General features: G+C 42.9%; 1 protein-coding gene across 1 annotated transcript in view; it reads right to left on the reverse strand.

The window, feature by feature from the left end:
- TENM2 (teneurin transmembrane protein 2) overlaps positions 1 to 25818 on the reverse strand; it is a 1257685-nt gene that overhangs the window by 9071 nt on the left and 1222796 nt on the right. The window contains exon 27 of the mRNA XM_069199351.1: positions 23631 to 25245. Within this exon, the coding sequence (XP_069055452.1) occupies positions 23631 to 25245 (1615 nt within the window). The remainder of the gene's footprint in view (positions 1 to 23630; positions 25246 to 25818) is intronic.

Below are 25818 nucleotides of genomic sequence, written 5' to 3' on the forward strand. Positions count from 1 at the left end.
CCCTTACAAATAGCTTGCGAATGGAAAAACTACAGCAGTTCCTTCTCTCTCATACATTTGCAGACCCTCCCACCATTTCCCCTACTTTCTTCTGCACTGAAATTTTTTAATTTTCAAACAAGCGACTGTACATTTTTTACTTTTGGAAGAGTAAATCCTAATGATGGAATGGGAAATAGAAATTAAAATTGAGGTGATGACAGTGGATTTATTCTTTGCTACAAACAAAGTGCCTTTAGACCTAAGAAGATCTGATGGTTAATGATGGATATGTCTTCTAAACATTAGGTATATGTAAACATTTTCAGATGTACCAACTGCCAAATTTTGCAGGCAAATTAACAGACTACCACTGGAGCAGGCTTGTATTTATTTGTATCTGGATAAAAGAAAACCGTTGTTCTAGTCATGGATTAATACTTGGAACATCTACAACTTTAATCACTTAATGTCTTTGTACCCCACTTCAGAAATGCAACCGCAATTGCCAACATTTATAAATGGACTCAATATTTATTTTTATATTACATGCTACTTATATAAGAAATGACATCTTAATTTAATGGGCATGTTAAAGGATCACCATGGTCATCGAATCATAGCAGCAAGAGGCGTCCCAAAAACCTAGCCATCATAATAGGTTAACACAAATTAGAGGTCAGATAGGGGGGTTTCAGTTATTGATTGAGATGTCATACTACCAACTAAGGAACACTCATTGGTTGAGATGTCATACCACCAGCTAAGGAACGCTGCTGTCGCCTTTTACCACAGTAAGACAGAGAGGCCTCCGGCCTTCCATCGTGCGTGATGAACAAAGCATTAATCTCCGCCTCAGTCACTCGGCAGAGCTTTTTATAATTCTGTACTATCCGTTTGTAATGTTTCTAAAAGCATTTCATTAAATCATTAGTAAGGCTCCCTCTTTCCCATAAGAAAGTGCTTTCAACAAAGGCATCATCAGGTGTTCGGTGTAATTACAACATGTAAAACGCATTGTGCATTGTGTGCAGGAAAGATGTCAAGTCTGTTTAATCATTTCAGAAAATTACACTCCAAGTGACTGTCATGAATTCCTGCGCGTGATTACAGGGGGTCATCAATTACCGATTAGGCAAGCGCTAATGGAAAATGAAACATTAGGCGCCTGAATCATCAACCAATCAGATTTTACAGGGATATTTTAAAGCCATATAAATGCACTTCGTGTTTTTTCTCTAAAGCTCGGTATTGCTAAACTAAGTGATTTGCTGAGCAATGCCAAGACGTGTCTGTTGTGTGACAGGTGAAACATAAATGCCTTTTCTCTCAAAATGGTCTTCAGGGTCGCTGTCTACGCCATTTATAATGTGACACTTTGAATTTAAGGAAGTGCGACAGACCCAGAAAAATAGTGAGTACATTCAGAAATGCAGGTGAGAGATACTTAGGTTGTCCTTGACACGTATGAAGATTAATGGGCGCTATGCTAGACACTATTGTAATACGGAATTCTCATTTAGCAACAATTTCCCCTCCTATTCTCTTTAAAATGTGTAGATTGTTTTACGAGTCTGCAGTGTTGGGGCCTGATACATGCATATTGGGCACTGGCCATTCTATTGTAATTCTGTGCAAGACCTATGGGTCTAGATTACAATTTGCCAACTTTCATTTTGGAAATGATCAGATGTGCACACATTTTGTTTATTTCTGTGTTGGTAGGTGTAGCTAATTTCCCTCCAGTTTTGACACAAGAAGGTTTAGAGCCATTTTCTGAATGGAAGATTGGTGACAGAAGTAAGTTCTGCATCTATGTTGATTCTCAGGTTTTTGGTTGCGTTTTTTGTTCTCCTCCCAAGAAAAGTTTTAACAAATGGTGTATTTTGGTGCAATTTTCAGACCTATTTATGTTATAAGTGGACCAAAAATACAGCTTATAGTCATGCTTATAGTGCGCTTTCAGGGCAGGAAAGGGAGGCACAAGTACGGTTGCCTGGCATGAGGTGCAGGAACAAAAGGATGCCCTGACTGCTCCCAGGGCCCTCAACAAGTTTTAACATATCTCTATGCTAAGTTCAGAGGCAGCATGAAAAGGGTCCACTGTGGGAGTATTAATTTATATGGTGCAGGGACCGGTATCATACCTGTGGAGTGCCGGGGCTTCTGCTGCTTCTTCCGCAGCATCCTGGAGAGTTTCCCTACTACTTCTTCAAAGAACATAAAGGCAATCCATGTAAGAGATTTAGTTCCTGCTTCTATTTCACATTTTACCTTCTCTGCATTCCCTAAGAGTGCTAGCTATTTCTAAGATGCTGTGTTCTGTGCTTTTCTTCATGTAGTATATTACTCATGTATAGCGAATGGTTTGAATTCAGTCACCTCAGAACTTCATAATGGATCACTATTGAGAGCTGTGGGGCTGAGGTTGGAGGCAGTGTATGTTTCTCACAGTGCCTGTAGGTGTGTCAAAAGATGTCCAAAATACATGTTCACTCAAATCTTGGCCTCTCAGTACAGCACACACAGCAGTGGTCACACTAGAAGGCAGCATTCTACATTCCGACACACCGAGAAGCAGCGAATCCAATGTTTCTGAACACCTAGTTTATTGCCTGCTGCTGCTCCTATAATGATAGAGAGGGAGAGCGAATAACTGAAAAGGCTGAAAGAGCGCAAGATATCATAACAGGACAGTTATTCAAAAAGGAAAGAGTAGGGGGATTTGTGCAGGAGCAAGGAGAAAAAGGAAAAATGAAGGTGGACAATGGCATGCTGTGAGCATTTAAACTGGCCACAGAAAGAGAGCAAAGGACAAAAGAAAAGTGAGAGGAAAACTAAAGAGCTGAGGCTACAGACTGACCCAACATTCCTGTCCTCAGCTCCGTGCGGCTGGTGTCCATGGATGTCATGCACACCAGCAATCAGATTAATTTCCACAGACTGCTGTTGAAATGCTCACTGGCTGGAATCATGCTCTAAACAGGTACACGAGGCGCAGAAGCCCGCACAGTGTAGTCTGTTTATAGCTCGTGACCAGACTCACAGGCCCTCTTGGAAAGGCTGCAGCCCCTCCCTTTCCCAAGTAAAGACTTGGAAAAGGGAGGGCCTGGCTCTAGGCAGCTCTAAATAAGTGACAAGCAGCCCGGGAGTACAGGGATGATCGTGTACAGGCCCGGGGCTGATTTAAAAATATGGTGCTGCATCACATCATTCCTGGGTGATCCCTGGGACCCCCAAGCATTGCAGATATGGGCTGGCAGCATGCCAGCCTGTAGGCTGCTCAAAATACGCTTAATCACCACCAAAACCATGATGTGACTGGCACATGCGCAGTTGCGCATGTGCCTAAGGAAAGCTGCCTGACATCCGTTTCAGGAAGCAAGCCAAGGCAGTGCACAGTATGTGTTTTCATAATGATGGGAACTGAAGCTAATTACTGGTAATTGCTTTTGTGCAATTACAACCCCTAACAGTGTGAAGTTATAAGGGCACAGCCCCTCCGCCCTGCACCAGAAAATGCCACTGAGAGTAAGTGGCCGAGAGAAACACAAGACTGGGTATAAAATGTAACGAACTGGTTTGGATTGCCTGTGCTAACATGCCTTTATTACTTCCCAAATGAACACTTCTTTGCAATCTTAGAACCACAACAGACTGAGTAGAAACAATTAGGATGTAAACCCATGACTTTCAGTTTGCATACAGCTCATTGATGTTGGTAAATAAATCAGTGCTGCATTAGAAGGATTGCAACCTATGAACTGGAAGTAACAAAACTATCTCAAAACGGTTACCCATTTGCCTATCCACAGTCTATGCTACTTCCAAAACAGTGACTGACTGGACAAAGCACAGAACTCTCTCAGAACAGTCTTAACCACCAGAGTTATCTTACTGCTATAATAATCCCCTCAAAAGTGCTGGTCACACAAAGATTTCTACAGCAGGTGTCTTAACACTGCAAAATATTTTAACATGCATCCTATTTGTGACCAATTAAGTAAGCCAGAACAGATTTACTGTCACATTTATCCTTGATGCAAATTTGTTTGCAGCAGATTTTAATTAATGCATAAACTGACTGTCAGACTCTGCTTTTCACGCTCTTTGCCTTGTGACTTCACACCCTCTCCCTTGCCACACTTGACCCCTAATGTATGGGTCCCTGTTCTTTTCTATTCCAGCAACGATGTTGGGAGAGGGTTTCCCTTGTACTTCTGGCTTCTCTGATTTTTATGACCGGTCTCCCTTTGTTGCCCAACGTGACTGTCTGTGTTATGTTTTTAATTTCCTCTTCTGCACCTACTGCTGTGTCTAGGCCTGCACTATGGTGCAGGTGATGAAATGTCTGCAGTAGTTGCAAAGCAATACGTCTGCATACCTATCATGTTGCATGGACGTAAAATTAGCATATGTTATATGTAGGGCAATCAAGAACAACCTACTACATTAACATTGCAGAAAGGTATCCCTCCACAAGTGTCTTTTTATAAACGAACTTTGTGTCTTTATTATCAATGTGTCACACTGCTAATGAAAAGGTGCAAGTAATACTCTGCCCTATCAACATTCATAATTCCTCATCCACAATTGCCTCCCATTTAATTCCCACACTTCTCCAGAGACTATTCAGCTGCCACAATCCTGATGTCACTCCCCCTCTATTCTCCTGTAAAGGGCTGGAAGGGGAAACAAAAAAAATGCCAAAATGTTTTTAATACCAGCACTTCCTTGCACAGAGCAATCTAGGATAATACGCAAACCTGACCCAATCGACAGTCTTTAGGTGGGAGAAGTTCCCCCACAAAGAAAGGCGTGGAAAAAGAGGGACTAACTAGCACAATTTTCCAAATGCATTAACTGAAATGCCCAAGGTTTCTTGGCAGACTCGATGGGGAACAAGTGCAATGTCGTTGTGAGCATCTGCCTTAGTCCCTAGGTCCAATATCTTTTCTGTAGAAGAAAATGAACTATGATAGAAAAATTGTGTACCCGCAACACACATGGAGCAAACACATGCTATTGCCACAGGAGTAGATGTACTCTAGTGTACAATGCTGCTCAAATATACCAGTTGCAACAATACTATTAGAGTATTGCTCCAGTACTGCACAGTGCTGCTAATACTATGATGCCCAAGGTGACATGCCGCAACAGTAGCTGCTGAAATTTGGCAATCTCTGCGTTTTGAGCTGGGGGTAAATATGTTGCTCTGGGATCCTTGATAGCATGCTGGTTAAATATTACCCACCTGGTGCCGACTTTGAAGTAGGAGGAGGTTCTGGAGGGTTCCAACTCCCAGAGGCTTTTGAAATTTCTAACCTCCCTGCCTGGACCCCAGCTTGTTTGGAGCCACAAAAGACTAGTGTCTACCCCTTTGTGAGTGTGCTCAGGCAGAGCCTTTTGAAGTGCAATTATCGTGGGTGATTGATCTTCCCCCTCATCACGTCAGAGATAGTCCATCTTGCCAACACCTATTCCTCCTTTGTCTCACAGTCTTGCAGCAATTCACAAAGACCAGCTACACCTATTTAGGTGACACAGGATTCAGCCACCAAATGGTGAGGACAATAAAATGTCAATGATCTAAAAGTGGCATTTTCAGAATTTTGAATTAAAATCTGACTTTACCATTAAAGAGGGTTTTAATTTACAATTCTGGAGGCACCTAACTTGATATTACTACCTGCTCCTAATAACATGTTATCACCAACTTGGGGGTCCCATCTCTTCCCAGTTGGAAATTACACTTGAAAAAATGTAATAAGTTAATCCAGTGTTATCCTGTTGGAAAGATAGGCCTCAAAGAAGTGAAAAAATGAATTTTGGAGTTTTTCACTTCTGGGACATGTAAAACCTAAATGTACATATCAAATTTTTTAAATAAACTGCACCCTACCCAATGGGCTGTTTAGGCCCTACGCTATCCGTGACAAACATGTATTAAAAAGGGACGTTTAGGCCTGGCAAAAGGTTTATTTTACCAAGACGAACTGGCAATTTAAACTGCACACATAGGATGCAATGGCAGGCTTCAAACATGCTTGAAAGGATACTTAAGTGGGTGGCAGAATAAGTTCTGCAGGCCCACTAGTAGCATTTAATTTACAGAGCCGGGGACAGCTAGTACCACTTTAGCAGAGTCTTACAAGTAAATTAAATGCATCACTTGGGTGTAATCTGATTTTACCATGTTTCAAGGAGAGAGTGCAAGCACTTCCGCACTGGTTAGAAGTGGTAAAGTACACAGCATCATAAAAGCCAATAAATATGAGTTCAGGAAACAGGTTGGTGAAGGCAAAACATTTCAGGATGATCCTGTGGAAAGGGCCAAACCAATAAAATGAAAAAGGAAATGCTGAGCCGAGCAGATTTTATGTGGAAAATCAGCATTTTCTTCTTCAGTGCAGTGACTAAATTATGAAAGTAGCAGGACCATTTCTTTTGTTGGTGGCAGTGCATGATGACATGTGTGCCCATTACACAAGCTAACCTGACTAATTTTACACTGAGGATGTTGAAGGGCGCTGGGGATCGGGCTGCCCTAGGCATACTGCAGACTTACCAGGTAGTGAAGCTATGCAGCAGTTGTGTCACAGGTGCTCTGTGACTTGAGCATGAGTTGTTGTCCCCCACTAACTATGGACTCCAGTTCCTCTAAAACAATGATAGTTCACCAGTGATAAGTTTGTTGAGTTCATTTGTACTTTTTGTGGATAACCCTGCTGAATGTCTCCTGTTCACCGCTGCCTCCCAACAAAAGAGATGGATGATGTTGAACAATTCATTTATTTGTTCTTAAATGAACAATACATGGTGGGACGTATGTATAAAGGCTGAAGCTATAAATCATTATGGTTCAGAAAGATTTAAATGGTTTCCTAATGTTCTTACTTCTCTTACAGCAATATTTTATAGGGTTAGAGAGAGATTTTGGAAGAAATGCTCTAATGAGATATCAAGATTTATACTTGTGCTGACGCTGCCCTTCTCCCCTCTGCAGGAACATCACTAGTGCTTCAGTTCCTAGTTCATTGTAGAAAAAACAGATGGGGTTTCTGCCAGTAGGGCGGCTCTTCTTGGGTAGCTGGTCAGGGCCCAGAGGTGCGAGGTGTACCGCTGGACTTGCTGTTGCAGTATATCTTCAGCTAGTATATGGCTCATGCCTTGCATCCTCAGCAGGCCAAACAGTCTACTTGCTGGTCAGCTTCAAAGGCTCTGACTGGGTGTGGGAAGCCACAGAAGCCTGGGATAGCCATTACACGTATTGCTATGCACCACTATGAACAGATGAAGCGGAAAAAAACAGTGCACTATGTTGAGATGTCTTACATAGTACAAAGGAATCAGATTAACCCTTCATTGTATTCCTGTGTAAATGCACATACAAGCTTTCATGCACTGACAGAGTAGACATCCCTACCTTAGACAGCTCGTCTGCACAGCTCAATGTCAAGAGCCTACATGACATTGCTGCACTGCAGGTGAGTGGGTCATCGAATGGGAAAAGGACAGGGGTAGAAGTGTATACTTCCAAAGCATGTTATTATGCCTTAAAAAGTGCAGTCCCAACGTGCATAAGTGATATGGTAATCATGGTTTACTGCTATAAGAGTCAATGCGAACTAGATGCAAGATGGTGTTATTTTACTAAGTGAGTGACGTAGGATCATGGAAGTTATCTGACAGAATTCTACTGTCCGAGGACTGCACGTGCAAAACCAGTAATCAGAGCGTGCCACAGTGGTGGCCAGGTACAATAACTGACTCGAATAATGATCAGAAGTCCCGCATGTTCGAGCAACATCAGAGGCTGGTACATTGAGAATCCTTTTTAGAGCAACACCATAATGTAAACTGTGTAACAGGGCGAATCGTGGAAATCTATCTGCAAGATATCTATTATAATTAAAGTAGACGCCCCTTGCCATATAACAGCTTAAATTCAGTTTTCTGTTATTCCTGCGTAGTATTTCTGATGGTCTATTATCTGGCAAAGGCACAGTGTTGGCCATTATGCCCTGGCACATGGATTGTTTTTCATCGGGAGCAAACTCTGTCAAATTAGTATTGCTGATCTTGTTGTACACATATGTGCCTCCTCTCCAGCCAGTGTTTTGCTTTGGGCATACAGATTTTGAGTACTTCTATGCCTTGCTGCTATTATAAAAGTTATTGTGGAAGAGCTTGAAAGATTTGAATATTTCAATAGATTGCCAAAAGAAAACCTCCAGCAAATTATTTGCATTTTTAACATTTTTTAAACAATGTAAATGCATCATTTTGCAACTAATTTTCCCAAAGTATTTTAGAGGACTCCAAGCGCAAATGCCGCCAACCGGAGAAAATATGGCGACAAGAACCCTCTACAACCAACTTCTCCACCCTCAAAGCCACCATTCGCACCCATCACCAACTCATACGCACCACCAAAAGAGACCACTACAAGGCACGCCTTGACAACAACTCCCAAAACAGCAAAGAACTCTTCACCATCATTAATGAACTAGCCAAACCCAAAGCCAGCAACATAGACCCTTCACACACACAGCCCCTATGTGACGCCCTCTCCAACCACTACCACCACAAAATCCTGGACATCCACAACAGCTTCATACCACACACACCCACCACACACACCCCTCACTCACCCAACTCAAACCCCACTCATGATCCCCCACCACACTCACCACCTGGGCCCCCAACACACACAAAGAAACTGGAAAAAAACATGAACTCCATCCACTCCGGATCCCCCTCAGTCCCCTGCCCACATTGCATCTACAACAAAGCCAGCCCAACCATCGCCCCCATACTCCGTGACATAATCAACTCCTCCTTCGACTCCGCCACCTACCCAGACCCCTGGAAGCACGGGAAAATCACCGCTCTCCTAAAAAAAACCAAAGCCGACCCAGAGATCCTCTCCAACTATCGCCCCATCTCCCTCCTCCCCTTCCCCGCCAAGGTCACAGAGAAACTAGTCAACACCCGCCTATCCCACTACGTCGAAGAAAACAACACTCTTGACCCCTCACAATCCGGGTTCTGCAAGAACCACAGCACAGAAACCGCCCTCATCGCCTGCACTGACGACATTAGGACCAAAGTCGACAAAGGCGAGACCGTCGCACTCATCCTCCTAGACCTCTCCGCAGCCTTTGACACTGTCTGCCACCACACACTCTGCACACGCCTCCACAACATAGGAATTCGCCACAAAGCCTTAGACTGGCTCACCTCCTTCCTCACTGACCGGACCCAGAGATTCCGCCTCCCACCTTTCCACTCCACCACCACCAAGATCATCTGCGGAGTCCCCCAAGGGTCCTCTCTCAGCCCCACACTCTTCAACATTTACATGATCCCCCTAGCCAACATCCTCCGATCACACGGAATAACTATCCTCTCCTACGCAGATGACACCCAACTCATCCTCTCCCTCACCCGCAACCTCACCACTGCCAAAAGCAAACTACACGCAGCTCTCCTCGACACTGCCAACTGGATGACAACCTACCACCTCAAGCTTAACTCCAACAAAACTGAGATCATCATCTTTGGCCCCAACAAAACCATATGGGACTACTCCTGGTGGCCCACCGCCCTAGGACCTGCACCCACCCCCGCAAACCACGCACGCAACCTCAGCATCATCCTGGACCCCTCCCTCTCCATGACACAGCAAATCAATGCTATTACCTCCTCCTGCTTTCTCACACTCCGCACTCTAAAAAAATCCTTCAAATGGATTCCCCCAGAGACCAGGAAGACAGTCACCCATGCACTCATCAGCAGCAGACTAGACTACGGTAACGCCCTCTACGCCGGAACCACACTCAAACTCACACGCAAACTCCAGAGAATCCAGAACACAGCCGCGCGCCTCGTCCTTGGCCTCCCCCGCCACGAACGAATCTCACCACACCTCAAAACCTTTCACTGGCTCCCCATAAACAAGAGAATCACATTCAAGATCCTCATCCACGCACACAAATCCCTCCACAACACCGGCCCGACATACCTCAACGAAAGAGTGAACTTTTACACTCCCACCCGCAACCTCCGATCAGCCAACCTCGCCCTAGCCACAGTCCCCCGCATCCAACGCACCACCACAGGAGGCAGGTCCTTCTCCTACCTCTCCCCCAAAACCTGGAAATCCCTCCCCACCAACATCCGCAAAACCAAAGACCTCCTGCTCTTCAGAAAAAAACTCAAAACATGGTTGTTCGAACAGTGACCCTCCTGTTCCCTTCCCTTCCCCCCTCCCTTCCCCTCAAGCGCCTTGAGACCCTCACGGGTGAGTAGCATGCTTTATAAATTCTTTTGATTGATTGATTGATTGAGGAGTTACGGCCTCAAATCACATGGACAATGTATGATTCATTAAATTTGATGTCAGCAGCTGCTGGCTGGTGTTTTACTTTCCAGCGTAGCCATGCTCACTAGAGCAGAAAGAGTCCTGACAGTTGTATGATCAGTTCTTGGTGGAAGCAGCTCTCTGAAGACGTTAGATGCAGAAAATGGCAGTGGCATAAAGAGCAATTTTTAGAAAATCACCAGGAAGAGGACAAGATTCCGCCAAGGTATGTAAATAGAAACCTCAAAACATAGTGGATGCGAGCACCTAAGTGGTGGTGAGAGGAGGAAATGGGCAGAATATTTCTAGGTAAATTATAGTTGTGGGCACATGGGGATTTAGGGGCATAGACTGGCGCTTCCTTATTTCTTACTTTCACTCACTGACAGACACTACTATATTATTGCCTATAACAATGTAAACTACATCAGCCACTCCTAGTGCTTTACGTGGAGCCCGAGATGTCAGTAAGGTAGCTAAAGCCATTTTCAGAAGGAAGGGACTGTTGGGGCTAGCTGTTTATCTCAGCATGCACAAACATGCTGCTAAAAGGACTACAGGAGGAGGTTCATGCCATTGGTTAAAGATGTGGCATTTAGAAAAAGGTTCAAAACACAAAATATGGACAGAGTTGGCTGTTGCTTATTTGAGTGGAGGGCTAAAAAAACAAGGTGAACTGATTGTTAGCCATTTTTGACAGTTTTTTTCTCTTCCACATATGTTTCTCTGTTGGATCAAACCATTTAAGACAATGTTCTACAACAAGACTGAGACTGCATAACATGACTGGGACTGCATAACATGACATAGTCCAAAGTGACTCTTGTTTTAGGATCCAGTATTTTCCATAATACTACCAGTGGCTGAAAGTGACACTATAGCTCTTTGGCTGCTGGGTATTGAACTGAGAAGCTATCAGAATCCATCGCATCTCTTCCTGCTGCATCAACCATGTAACTGGTCCATTTGCCCATGAACTGATGTCAGATTAAAGGATTGTCTTTAGAAAAATGTGTCTCACCTTGGGATGTTATGAATGTGTATGTCATTGTGTTATTGCACTGCCCTGGACCGTGCCATGTGGGAATAACAAGTGTAAACTATGTATAAATCTCATATTCCCAAATGCATAGCAACTTGGTATGTCATTTATTACATTTTCAGTTTATGTGGTGTTGCTTTACATTCATATATATGGCTTATACCAACCTTTAGTGTATTTCCCAAATATGTCTATATTATGCCAATGAAGAATTCATGTAAGTGGAGGTGAGTCGCAGCTGCTTTTTGTAGCCACCAGGGCTCTTGGATCAACATTTTATTGGTTAGTTATTCAAGGAAGATAATCTGTATCTCCCTAGTGTATGCTATTTCCATCTATTATTTTCTGAGGGCTTGAAAGCGGTTAGAAGCCCACTTTTTGTTGGTTAAAACTCGTGAAACTGCTTGGCTGAGGAAAGACAAGCAAATTAATGGTCATGAGATCAAAAATAGATAAGTACTGCCCTATGACGATGCACAGAGCATTGATCAACAGTGGCAGCTGGTGTCTCTCAAAAATGGGGCATTCATAGAATACATTTATGTTGTCAAAGGCATTAGAAGCATCATGCAGTTTCTACAAATGTGTATTGTATTTACATAGTGCAAAGTCGATTTGACATTACAACCATGCTTTACATGAGTACCAGTTACATTTATAGTAAGCAGGACTGAAATAATAAAAATAATTAACTTACCTTATCTTCTTTCCACATTAGGCCAACTCTGTCAAATTCATCGCACTGTCTGCTGCACTGAAGAAGTGTGCATGCAGGGCACGGGAAAACTAGCACCACACACCTCAGCCAATGAAACGGTGCTCTCATCCTCTTTATATAGTAAACAGTGTAAGAGCACTGCGAGGAGTGGCTGGGACAGATGAACACAGCGCTCCATCGGAGACCGATGGGGCTGTGTGTCTGGCTTCCCATCTCTCTGACAGATATGATTAGGAAAGCCTGAAGTGCACACGTCAGGCTTGCCACAAGCAAAATACCGACCATCCTGACATGCGCAGTTCAGATACACAACCCCAGCTAGTATCAAACTGAACCATGTCTCGCAGCTTTACACCTCCTGTCTGCCGGCATAGTGTGTGAGATATAATTGTTGGCATGCAGGGGGTCAATGCCCCCACACCCCAATGAAGAAACCACCACTGTTGATCCTTACATCTGAAACATAATTCTCTGGTATGAGTCATGTTTCCATATCAGCTCTTTCTCTCTCTACACATAACAGATGCACACGTTTGGCATTCTCTGCAGCTGGTGAGAAGACATATCTGTTGCTAATGAAGAATAGGTTTTGACCAGAACATTAAGTTTAAACAATCAGCCCCATGTGAGGCTATGCTCTGCTGGTCAGTTATCTGAATGTTCTGACATTCTAGACCATTGTATGAAGGTGAAAAATAGGCATATTTTCAAGAATGTGCAATGTCACAAACCTTGCCAAAATGACTAATACATGGAAACTGCACTGCCACTCTGCAGTAAAATCAAAGTTGCCCTTTTCTTCAAGGCTCTAAATTATCAAAGGTTGTTGCTCATTCTGCATCTATGGGAAATACTTTGAAACAAAAAGGCCTATGATCCCTTCACTTTGATACAGACAAACAAGAAAGTCAAATATGGATTTCTCCTTAAGGAAATGTCAGTGATGTATGGTTCAGTTGTTTAACATTATGTCATGTTTTCCAGCTCATAAATAATCTGTTATATTGAGCTGGGGGTTGGAGGAGCTCGGGAATTGTTGGGGGTAGAGCACCTCTGTACAATGGGAGAATTCTATCTACACACTCTTCCTTACGTTTAAGGGACCATATTGTTCAAGGATCATTTGCATTTTATTTACATAAATTCTGCACACACAAATGCTGCTCATTCCGTGTCAGAACACCTCGTTTGATTTCCCTTATTTCTTGGTGACATAATTTGGCACAGGTTTGTTAATGTTTTACATATGTGCTGGGCGCTCCTGGTTCAATGGCTTTCCTATCTATTTCCTCCCTATTGCAGTGCCCAGGATAGTAAAAATGATAGGCAAAACTGTGAGAATTTACAGTTGTGACCGACTGACTTTTCCAATGCTTTTTTATAAACCTAGGTCCACTGCCATTTCTGCTGTCAGTGGCAGAATTGCCTTTAATGTCGCATAAAAACTCACTGCAGAAAATCTGCATATTCACGATGGAGTAGTCAGTCAGTCAGTCAAAGTACTTTATTTCGATAAATAAATATCATAAAAAGACATAAAAACAGTACAATCAAAAATTACAGGCAATCAACGATTCATATTATCTACAATGTTTAAAAAGGGGGTCAGTAAAGTAAAACATCCTAAAAACATCATTTAACGTGAGACATTAATAATCTCCCAGATTCGCAGAAATTACATTTCCTATAAAGAGTTAATTAATCACTCAATTCATTACAATAAAATAATCGGATTGATGGCAAACTTCGTTTTCTTAACCCTAACAGCTCCCACTAAAAAAATAGCAACATGGAACATAATCCTAGGGGTCTGCAATAACTGTAAGAACAAGAGGGCAGATTTGACCTGTATAAATCCCTCCTCCTTTAAAATTGGGAACAAATATTTATTTCTTAAGGCTGCGTAATGGTCACAGAATAACAGAAAATGCATTGTATTCTGGATCGAAAAATTATCACAATTACACGGCGTTCCTTTTTCCGGAGGAGACCAAGTTTGAAAATGGCCAAGAGTTAGATGAATCAGGTTAAACCGAAAGCGTGTGAGTAGAAACCGGTGGAAAGGTTGATTTACAATAGACAAATATAATTCAGGGCCCACATAAGTACTCAAAATGATACTGGCCCGCACCGATGGTTTCTCATATTCAACTTGTTCTCTTTCTAAACATAACAGATCTTTCATCATGCTTTTAATCAGTCCAATATCTTTAACAGTTATTGTTTCCGGGGAGTAAAAAAGATCCGATCTCCCTAATCTAACGAAACAATTTTTGATATAAACTAGCCACGCTATTTTATTTACTTTATCCAGCTGCAGACAATCTTTTAAAATGGAGTGATTACGCGGAATTTCTTGATTCAGCCAGATCTTTAGCCAGGCTAGAACGGGGGCCATTTTAATAAAGTCTGAAATGTAGCCCACACCCAATTCAGTATGGACAATGTGTGTGGAAATAGACTGGGGAAGTGAGAGAACCGATCATAAAAATTTATTTTCCGTGATCTGTATGCTTTCCATAGAGCAATAGCCCCATATCGCACTTCCATACGTTGCTATTGCAAGACATTTTGCTTCATACATTTTTAACAAACTAACAATTGGCCTCGCCCCGAGTTTATTCATAAAACCCCGAAGAGCAGAAGACGACTTTACAAGGGCAACATTTCTATTTTTTATCTGGGGGCCCCAGGAGCCTTTCTCATCGAAAGTGATCCCTAAGTATGGAAACATTGCTACTCTACACAATTCTTGCCTCCCACAAGTAAAAATTTTGGGGAGTTTATTTTTATTACCCTTACCCATGATCATAATCTGGGACTTTTTAACATTGATCTTTAAATCCAGGGAAGTCATAAAAACCTCAAAGGCATCCAATAATCGTTGAAGACCAACACCAGTACGAGAAAGCAGGACAGCATCGTCCGCGTATAGGAGAACCGGAATACTGAGTTCTCCTATCCGTGGGGTGTCCTGAGTAGCATCTTTTAGTGTGGATTCCAAGGCATTTATATAATAGTAAAAAGGAGGGGAGCCAGAATGCACCCCTGCCTGACTCCCCTTTCTGAATTAAAGTGGCTAGTGCATCGCCCCGCAGTAGCAACTCTAACAGAAGCTGTTAGGTCAGTATGTAAATCTACTAGGAGGTTAACAAGAGCCTTGTCCAGTCCCATGTCAAGTAAGATTTTCCATAATTTAGATAGATTTACAAGATCAAAGGCTGACGAGAGGTCCATGAACCCCAGATACATGGAACCCTCCTTCGCCTTTGTGTATTTCTCTATTAATAAATACAAATTCAAGCCTTGATCTATAGTACTCCTTTTAGGTCTAAAACCATACTGCACCTCTGCTAGGACCCCTTTCTCTGTTAACCAATCGTTCAATTTATTTAAAATAACTCGACCTAAAATTTTCACTGAGGAATCAATCAGTGAAATCGGCCTGTAACAAGATGGGTCTTGCCTATTACCTTTTTTAAACACTGGTATAATTATAGATTTCTTTCAGGAAGATGGGATTTTATCAAATGCAAGATTATTAAAAACCTTGCATAATACCTTAGACCAGAATTTTGGAAAACTTTTAAAAACGTCCCCAGGAACCCCATCTGGGCCCGGGGCTTTGTTTTTTGTGGTTAGGTCTATAGCCCTTTCAACGTCTGCGATTGCAAAAATAACTGCATCCTTGTCAGGGGAGGTTTCCCCAACTTCATCTGCTAAAATACCACCAGGAGGACCAATATTAAAGTATATCTGACTAAAGTGTTTTATCCAGCCCTCATCAGGAATGTTTGCCTCTAAGGGAGTATTAGTTTCATCAGAAAAAAAGGGCTGATTTATTATTTTCCAGAATAAACCACTATTTTTTAGGGTATCTGGATCCAAGAGTTGAGCCAAAGCGTTATCTTTCAGAGTCCTTTTCCTCTCTAAAATAGTTTTTTTATACACTTTCCTAGCATTTACTATTTTTGATCGATCTTTAGGAATAGTTTTTAATGCCTTTAGTAGTACACCATGTGCTTTAGAGCATTCCTTGTCAAACCATCTATTGCCCTCTAGCACCTTCTGGCTAGATTTAGCCTGGAGACTACAATTAATTTCTAAGCAAATCTGATCAAATGATCTGGATTTTCCGCTAAACATATAGAGATTTCATCCTCCACTTTAGATAAGACCTCCTGAAAAAAAGTTTCAGGGACTATTTTTGTCCACTTCAACCTACGATTCTGGTCTTTGACTTTAAGGTTCAAGCCCCCACTCTCTGCGACTAATTTGAGAGAAATCAGTTCAGTGTTCTTAAAAACGAGTACAACAGGATTATGATCACTAAAAACTGACACCTCAGTACAATAATTTAAAACACTATTTAACAAAAAAGAAGACAAATAAATATAATCTATAATAGTACCATTTTCATTGCCCTTAAACGTAGGGGACCTACTATTCCCGTCTCCACAACCAGACTCATATAAATTCCATTTAGCGAGGAAAAGCTCAAGACAATCCCCCTGCCTAGTATGTTCTGGATGAGCAGTTGAGGAAAGGGGAGGGCCTTCCTCATCCCTCCTAATACATGGTAGGGTACATGGATGTATGTTAAAGTCCCCTAATAATATTAACTCAAAAGTATTAACATTTATACTATAGACTGACAAACATTTATCCAAGTCATCCAGATTTTGACTGGTGCAATCATTTGCATACGAATTATAAAAATTTATAAAAAGGATCTTACCCTTATCCTGGGTGGAAAGCTCAACAATTAGACAATTTACTGAGCCCGAGGGGCATTGAGTTAAAGTACCTTTCATATCCAGTTTGAAAAGGCTTAATAATCCCCCCTTAGGTCTTCCTGCCATACTGTTTGTAGCTGGAATGCAAAAATGACAAAAGCCATCTAAGGAAAAGCTATTCGTTTGATCCCAGGTCTCTTGTAAAGCAATGACGTCAAAAGATTTTAGTGTCCTTTCCCATTCGGCTATCCCAGACTTGCTCTTTAAACCAGCAATGTTCCATGTAGCAATCTTGATGGACGATGCTGAAGACTGGGAAGAATTTCCCAAGACATTTGGCAGTCAATCATTTTCCTCCATAGAAGATAAGGCTGCATACCGATTGTGAAGAGGTAAAGTATTAACGGTCTGCCTGTAAGTCAGCTGATGACCACTTGGCTCCCCCCTAATTTGAGACCGGGACATATTCACAAATACATTCGGGGTACAGGCATCCATACCTCTTCCGTTCTCATTTGAACATTGCCCTTGCACATACAACGAGCGACATTGAGTATTGGCCCCATGATTATAAAAGAAGCCAAGAGGTCTTGCAAGAACCGCATTTTCTAAAGTTGTCAAAATTGCAGCTCTCAGAAGCACTGTTGCCACGTGTTGTGGGTATTTAAAATTTATAATAATACAGTCCCCACCTCTATTTTTAGGGCCATTGCCAATCCAGCTAACTCTGCGGGTAAATAAAATGTCATTTGCAAGGGCACAAGGAAATCCACAGTTCTTATTCAACCAAGCAAGTGTCTTGTTTTTAAGAGCAGGATACGTTTCTACCCCAGAACCATTCAAGCACATGTCAACCTCTGGGACATTTGTTAGAACCACAGTATATGGTGCACATTCTGGCGGGAGATTAATAGAATTATGTCGCCTAGTTGTACTTCTTCTATCAATGACTGTCCCTCGTATAGTGTCCTGAGTACTCCTTTGTACTGATCGTGGTTGACTAGATGTATTTTGTGCACTAGCCGACCCTACTGGCAATGTAGACAAGGATGAGGCAGTCGGCACACTTACATTCGGTGGGGCCTGAACAATAGCCCCCAAGCTCTCCACCCTATTACTGACTATAGAGTGTGTAACTGAACCCACTGGGCGATTATCCATAGAGCCTATTGAGTCTAAGTGGGTACTCAGTGGAACAGTGGACCGAGTCAGACAAGATTCTACAAGGCCTTCCAATCTAGTAACCCTAAGAAGCACTAATTCTACCTTGGCCACCAGGGGACTGACCAGTACTTCCAATTTAGATTCAAGAATTGTAACCAGATAATTAATTTGACTTGAATGCAGACTAGTCCCCTCAATAATATTGGTGGGATCAGGGACATTTCCCCTATTGATAGCTGCTGGACCAGATTTTTTTGGCTTCCGACACCCCGCTTTCTTGACAGGCCCCTTCCTACAGGCACGTACCGCTCTCCTAGTAGGAGATTGAATAAGAGGAGACCTTGATGGTAATGTCCGATCCTGTACTTGAAAAGGTTCCGAACAACAAACCTGCTCTACCACAGAAACATCAATATTTAAATCGTTCTCATTGTTAAAAATAGTCGAGACACTCTGAGACATTGATGTAGGGGATAAACACTGCCTTGTGGGAGATGTTTCTGGACTAACCCTACTTAATGATGATCTCCTATCTTTGTTAATTTTACTAACTACTTTAAAAAGATAGTTATCCAAAGTCTTTGAGTCATTATTTATAGCCATTTTAGAGGACCTCAGTTTGGACATGGTGGAAAACAGCGGAGTCGTCGATTATCTAGTGGAAGAATTCCTCAATAAATTGACTCAATGAATTGACTGGTTGCCTATTTATCAAAGTGCCCCCACAACAATACACATCAACCGTCAACCGTCAACCGGATATCTCGATTTATTACCCGTTTGAATCCACTGCGATGGTTCATCAACCAAAACATAGCATTCTCTGCCTTCGTGGTAATGACTCCCAGTGACTGTCAGGGAGATTCCGCAGCACACGGGCCACGAGGCGCTATTTCCGTTCCTTTTGCCTGCCGGGCCCTCGGCTCCTTCCTCTTTCCAAAATAGAACAGGAAAACTTCCTAGTTTTCGCTAGCGGGAGACTTCCTCTTATGGCGGTGCACACCCGCCCACCCAGCGCCTGCACTTGTTCTACCCGGGCTCACACAGCTCCGGGGCTGCTGCTGCTCCGAAAGCCCCAAGGCCCTGCCCCTCTCGCCGTACCTCGCACTGAGATCCCCTCGGCGGGGGCTGCGGGCTCCAGGGCCGGTGTTGTTGCGCAGGCCGCAGCGGGAGGAGTGGGTGGGTTTCCTGGTTCTGCCCCCTCCCCTGCTCCCGGGTTTGCACTACCTGCGAGCTCGGGTCCTGGTGCCTCCCTCTCAGTGAATCATGGAGCGACGGGGAGCGCAACAGGCGGGACGAGGCAGAGGGAGTCAATTGGTACGCCAATGAAACAAACCGAGTTTCTTCTCTGAGAGAAAAAAAACAACAAATAGCTGTATTTAAAGATCTGTTTTACGACTATACATGTCAAACAGTTGAGATCGTGCTAGCAAATGACTGCTGTAGCTCTAAGGACTCCAAGATGAACGCCCCAATGTTGTATTCAAAGCTTCGCAGGGTAAGTAAGAGAGGATCTGGCATCAGTCAATCTTAACGAGCGATTAATTGGCAGGAAGGCCCTTCGCGCCTCCCCTCTGATACTGCCGTTCTCTGTCCACCACTCTGTCCACCACTATGATAGGGAGTCTACCACCAGTCCTCCAGTCCTCCAGAGGGGCCAAGGCCAGCCCCAGATCAGGCCCCCTCAGGGCGCAAGCCTACTCCTCCTGCCTCAAAAGGGCCAAAACGACCCTCCGGTCTGATCTGACCGGCGATGGGACTGCCCAGAGGCCCTTCACCAAGCGCCTTCGCCAGCGAGGCCAAAGAAAGCCCCAGTCCAAGAGCAGGGCCCAGTCCAGGTCCCCTGCGAAACAGAAGGGGCCCAACCTGTCACAAAACTTCAGGGCGGCCGCCCCAGATAAGATCCTCGAGGGTCAGGCGGGTCTCCGCTGGCTGACCAGGCGCCCGGGCTCGGCAGAGCCGTGCAACCCACAGGCACCAAGTGCGGGAAAGCGCCACTCCCGCGGAGCCACAGGTCAGCAAAGGCCAAATACCGCGAAGGCACGGGGCTGCAGGGCCGCGGTCCGAAATAACCGCTGAGCCGGCCTGCAAAATGTTTACCTCACCCCAGCCGGTGGCAGCTCCTCCTCCGGAGACTTGGCCGGCAACCAGCCAGCATCAACGCAGGGGCGCGTCCTCCGCGTCACGGGCCGAGAACAGGTCCGAACCCACCCCTCAGCCGCATGCAGCCAGCCGCCGCAGAGCCTCCACTAGCCCAGAACCAGGAACAAATGGGAGCACCGGAACCGGAAACGTCCGGCTGCATAAGGAGTATGTTTTTGATATGGTGTTCAAAGTGTGTTTCATTTGTATAAGAATAAGCGCTGGTCCTTAAAGCTCTGCCCAGAAGCCCACGGCCGGCATTAGTGCACCGGATTCCAAGAGTGCATAGTCTGGAATCCACCACACGCCTCTTTCTTTCTTTAATGACTATGGGGCACTCCTTGTCCCTTCATCTCAATATTGCAGGTTCCTGCTTTCTCTGCTTGTGAGGTTTTTCAGTCTTCCTCCTTCCTTCCCCTTTGTGTGTTTCTCTCTCTCGCTCTGGGGAAATGGCAGATGACCAAAAATAAGTGCCAGTCCCCAAACATGAGCGCCAGTGGGCCCCACCTGGTTTAAATGTAAAGATATGTGTAGAAAAGGTAAAGAAGAGTGATTCTTTTTTGGCTTCAGTGTCATCAGACGATGGCATGGGCGCAATCGCTTAACCTGCATAGTACTCTAACCTACTGTGATCTGCGGGTAAGGCATGGATATCCTTAATCGTTGTACTCCGATCTGCTTAGACCAACTACATGTTTTTCTGTTGCATGCAGCATCCCTGCAGAGAAGCAGTGTTTCAGTTTTTTTGGTGAAGAGAGAGTTGTTTTTGAGTTAGTTTTCATTTTTGTTCTTTCCCTTTACTTCATTGTCCTCATTCTCTTTTCATCCTCTTTAGCAATCAAGTAGAGACAGTACATTGCCGTTCTAGAAATAATTTTGAGCATTGCAGTAGACTACTTCAGTAGAAGTATGGATGCTCATGACCTAATTTGACTGATAATATTAGCTAGTGCTTAAATTCTTCAAAAAAAATATTGGTGCCAGGGCCGAAGATATTTCTCAGAGTGCCACTGCAGCTTGCGTGACCCACTGTTGATGCCAGCGCTGCCAAATGTCAGTATCAGTGCTATCTTCCTAGCATCACACATGTACAAATGAAACAATCTGGACTATTGCGGACTGCACAGAGCTATAATAATGGCCCGGGCGAGATGGTATTATTATGTTATTTTACTGTAACGGAATAATTACACTCTGCTGATGTACACTGTATTAATCTATACAGACAGTACAATCACGTGATAGACTGTGATAAATATGTGTCAGTTTTAAGGAATAAAAGACGCTGCTTAGTACTAGCGAAACACAGGTGAAAATTAACACCAACACTAGCACATTTAGCTAATTGGCAGACTCCAGGTACCAACATTCTTACTTCTGAATCTGTGCTGGAGCACCCAGGAAGAAGATTTATGCCTTGGAACACTCTATTCCTCAATGGAAAAATTACATCAAAATTCTTACAAAGAAAATTCTGCCTACTTTTTTTGTAAATAGACAAATATCTTGAGCCACAGCTACTTTTTTGTATCATTTGTCATGTTCTATGATTCAATACCTTTTTAACAACAACAAATATTTTAAATATCTTACAGTTTATTGGAATCGAATACAAAGGCATGTTCAATCAATCAGTGATTTATAAAGCACAGCTATTCTCCTGTAGAGTCTCAGGGTGCTGTTTGTGGGTGTTCTGTTCAGTCGAAGAGCCAGGTCTTAAGGTCTTTCCTGAACTGCTTCAGAGATGCTGTCTGCCTGAGTTTGAGAGATAGTGTGCGCCATATCCGGGCTCTGAGGTAGGAGAAGGATCTTCCTTCTGCTGTGCTTTTTTGGATCTTGGGAATGGCTGCGAGGGCGAGCTGGGAAGAACGGACTTGTCTGTTGGGTTCGTAAAAGGCGCGGCGGTGGTTGAGGTATGCCAGTCCTATGTTATGTAGTGCCTTGTAGGTGTGGTTCAGGAATTTGTATGGGATGCAATTGTTGACTAGGAGCCAGTGTAGGTCTCTGGGGTGGGAAGAGATGTGGCTGTGCCGGGGGATGTCCAGGATGAGTCTGGCTGCTGCATTCCGAATTCTTTGTAGTCTTGATTGTAGTTTCTTGAAGATGCCGGCATAGAGTGCATTGCCGTAGTCCAGTTTGCTAGTGATGAGTCTTGTTAGTGATGAGACTGTCTTCCTTGTGTCAAAGGGGATCCACTTGAAAACCTTTCGAAGGAGTTGGAGGGTGCCAATGAGATCGCATTGACTTGGTGGGTCATGGCTAAAGAGGAGTCTAGGATGATGCCAGATTGCGTGTGTGGTCCTTGGGAGCAGGGGCGTTTCCCAGTGCGGGGGACACTAGTAGTCATTCCAGGTGGAAGGGGTGGAGCCGATTACAAAGATCTCTGTCTTCTCCAAGTTGAGTTTGAGACAACTGGCATCCACACAGGTGGAGACTACTCTCATCCCATTGTGGAAATTTCTCTTGGCAGTTACAGGACCATCGGACAGGGAGATGATCAGTTGGATATCGTTGGCATTATTGTGATGCCTTCCAACTTATTTACGATAGCACAGTCTCAGCACTAATGTGTTAAAAGTGCTTTGCCCCAAAATGAAGATAGAATTTGAAGTTATGGGCATATGTCTGACATGATTCAGGGAAATTATCTTTGATAGATGGGTTGATGAGTATGGTAGTGGAGTTGTTTACGTATATATTCATTTCCACTGAGAAAGCTTATTTTATTATTGTACACATTTTACCATGTGATTTCAATCATATAAAGTGTGTGTTATGGTCCTATCACATCTCGGCATTAAGCTGACATATATATCACTCAACCATAAATTTTGCCATTTATTGTGTTACCAACGCAAGTTGACAACATTAATAAATGTTCATTCAGAGTTACTATTATTATGTTGATCATCTGACTGTCTTTCTCTTTTTTGTGTTCTATCAGTGTCTTTTTGTTTCCTGACAGACATTGTCTGCACTCTTGTTCCCACTCGTTTCAGTTTGTCACACATCATGTAGTTCTTGCCTTTGCAAATGATCTCTGCTACTGATTATTCTGTCTTCCAATGTTCCTTCACTAGTCAGATGCTAAAAGCATAATTCGTCTTTACCAACGTCCTCAAATTCAAAGTGTGCTGGAGTACAATCATATAATTACAGACTGGCTAGGATGTCATTACACACACACAATTGCACACATCCTGGGTGTGGAATATGTGCATATCATTCACAAAATACATAGACACCTCACCTACCTGGAGGTCCGCCCACATTAAAGCACAATGTCACAAATTTAATCTGTCCTGTGCACAATTGACTCAAAATCAACTTTACAAGTTAGTGACATTTTTTAGAAGTAGCTTTAAATCTAGTGCTAACTAGTTCGTCTGACAATGCCATTTTTTAATCCCTTTGCATTTGTCTTCCAGAAAGTCAACAACACAGAAAGATATAGACATTATTTAAAAAGTAGTTATGACTCACCAGTAACATAATTCTTTAGGTCCATTTCGGTGCTGAGGGGGTTATTGTTCTTGAACATATATAAATTAAAAGGGGCTGGATCCTTGCCAATATTTTTCCACATTCCATATTCCGGTGATGCCCAACGCCCCGCCAAAATGTCATAATCTCTTTGAGTAAAATGCACCAGTTTTGTCAATGGGTCATACAGTCCCCCATGAAAGCCTATCACTAACTGGAAGTTAGGATTTGAATCTAAATATATCTCTCCATATGTTGTATACTGAAGCTGTTTGATCATGAGACCATTGACACTGAACACTGCCAAAGGTGTGCCTGTGTTGTCGGATGCAATATAATACTCTTCACCGCTACTGCTTTCCATGGCAAAAAGATGGCTCTGTAGGTCGTAGTACAGTGAGGTTATTTCGGAATTAGAATGGTTGTACACATGGGTTACTCTGGTTGGATTGTGAAGGTCCGCATAAAAGAATTGTAGGTGATGACCCAAGTTTGTTTTATAGGATGCCCTGCGGCCCAATCCATCATAGCGGTACTGAATATTCCACCCATTGACTTTGTTGTAAGCTCTAGTTAGAAGCCCTTTTGAGTTGTACTCAAATATGTCAGAGCCCCGCTGGGCCAGGAAGCCATCATCATCAATTTTGTACTGTACATCACCAAGGCGTGTAATTCTGTCTCTCAGGTCATAGCGCAACGGCATTAATCGGGCACTATTACCGGGATTTAGCAAGTGAAGGTTTCCATTCAAATCATAATTGTAGCGCCAAGTGGGTCGATCATTTACTGCCACGTTTTGCAACTGTCCATCTCCATCGTACTCATAGGTATATTTGGTTGTGTTGGCATAAGGGCCTAGTTTAAGCTCTCTCTTAGTAACTCGTCCCATACTGTCATACTGGACAGTCATCCAATACATTAGCGATCTGAATATTTCATATTGAACTTCTTTGATACGCCCATGAGTGTCAAAATGTTTAGTGAGCGTCATCACAGCTGTGGTGATGATTTGGTTCACGTCATAATGGATGACACCAAATTTGCCAAAGTGCTCAATTTTGCCTGAGATATCATCATAACGGTAAAGTTCAACTGGAAGAGGTGTTTCACTTATGATTGGCTTGATACTTGCTACTCGAAAACTGTTATCATGATATGTGTAGTCAAATCTCGCATTAACCATGCCTTCTTCAGAGAATCTGTAAATCTGTTTATCAACCAATGGTCCAATTTTTCGATAGCGGATTGTGCAAGTGAATGCACCGCTCTGCAAGCTAACCATTTTTAAGACTCCAGTGGTTTCATCATATCCAAAGGTAACTGCTGTGCTGTCATACACAATTTCTGACAATTTGGACAACTTTCCATACTTGTAGAAGACTTGTCGACCAGTTCCAAGGAAGGATGTTTTTAAAATCCTCCCATCCTCAGTGAAGTCAAAGATGACAGAAGCGTTGCTCTCTGGAGGGTTGTAGATGTTGCGGATGTAGCCAATGGATGTGTGAGTGGACATACTATGACGGGCAACACTGGGCATGGTGACGGCTTGAAGGCGGTCAGAGGCATCATACTCAAATATATACTGCCTTTGGCTCTGAAGCAGAAGCACCATAGACTGTGAAAAGGAGAAAAACAAAGTTTATGTTCAAACAGTATTGGATCTTCTCTTTCATATACTTTGAGGAATTCGAAAATATTGTTTGTGAACATGTGTATGTCAATTAATAATCAACTGTTCATAGCTTTACGTTTTAGCAATTGAAAGAGAATAATAATCAACAAAACTCTCTTGTTTTGTTCATATTTAAACTGTTCTTATCCAATAGAAACAGCTGAAAAACAATTAAATGGTTTGTTAAATCTTTAACTTCAGCAGGGAAAAACATGTTAGCATTGTAAAGTCAACTGAGATTCATTCTTATTTGGTCAACATAACGAATAACACTTGTCATTCAATTATTTAAAAAAATATCAAGTTGGTGTCTTCCTCAGAATAAAAAAAGAAAGAGACAAATGGTAATATTTGAAGTTAGGATAAACATGTTGGTCTAGGACAGAGGCCTTACTGAATGCTTATGTCACTGTTCTTCTAGAAAGGTGGAAATTAACGTAATGCAGAATTTGTCACCTATTTTTTGTATTTCATTACTTTTCATTGTCAATATTATTTCTTCTAAAATATGAGATT

This window comes from Pleurodeles waltl, chromosome 7, assembly GCF_031143425.1.
Source record: "Pleurodeles waltl isolate 20211129_DDA chromosome 7, aPleWal1.hap1.20221129, whole genome shotgun sequence".
Classification (NCBI taxonomy): domain Eukaryota; kingdom Metazoa; phylum Chordata; class Amphibia; order Caudata; family Salamandridae; genus Pleurodeles; species Pleurodeles waltl.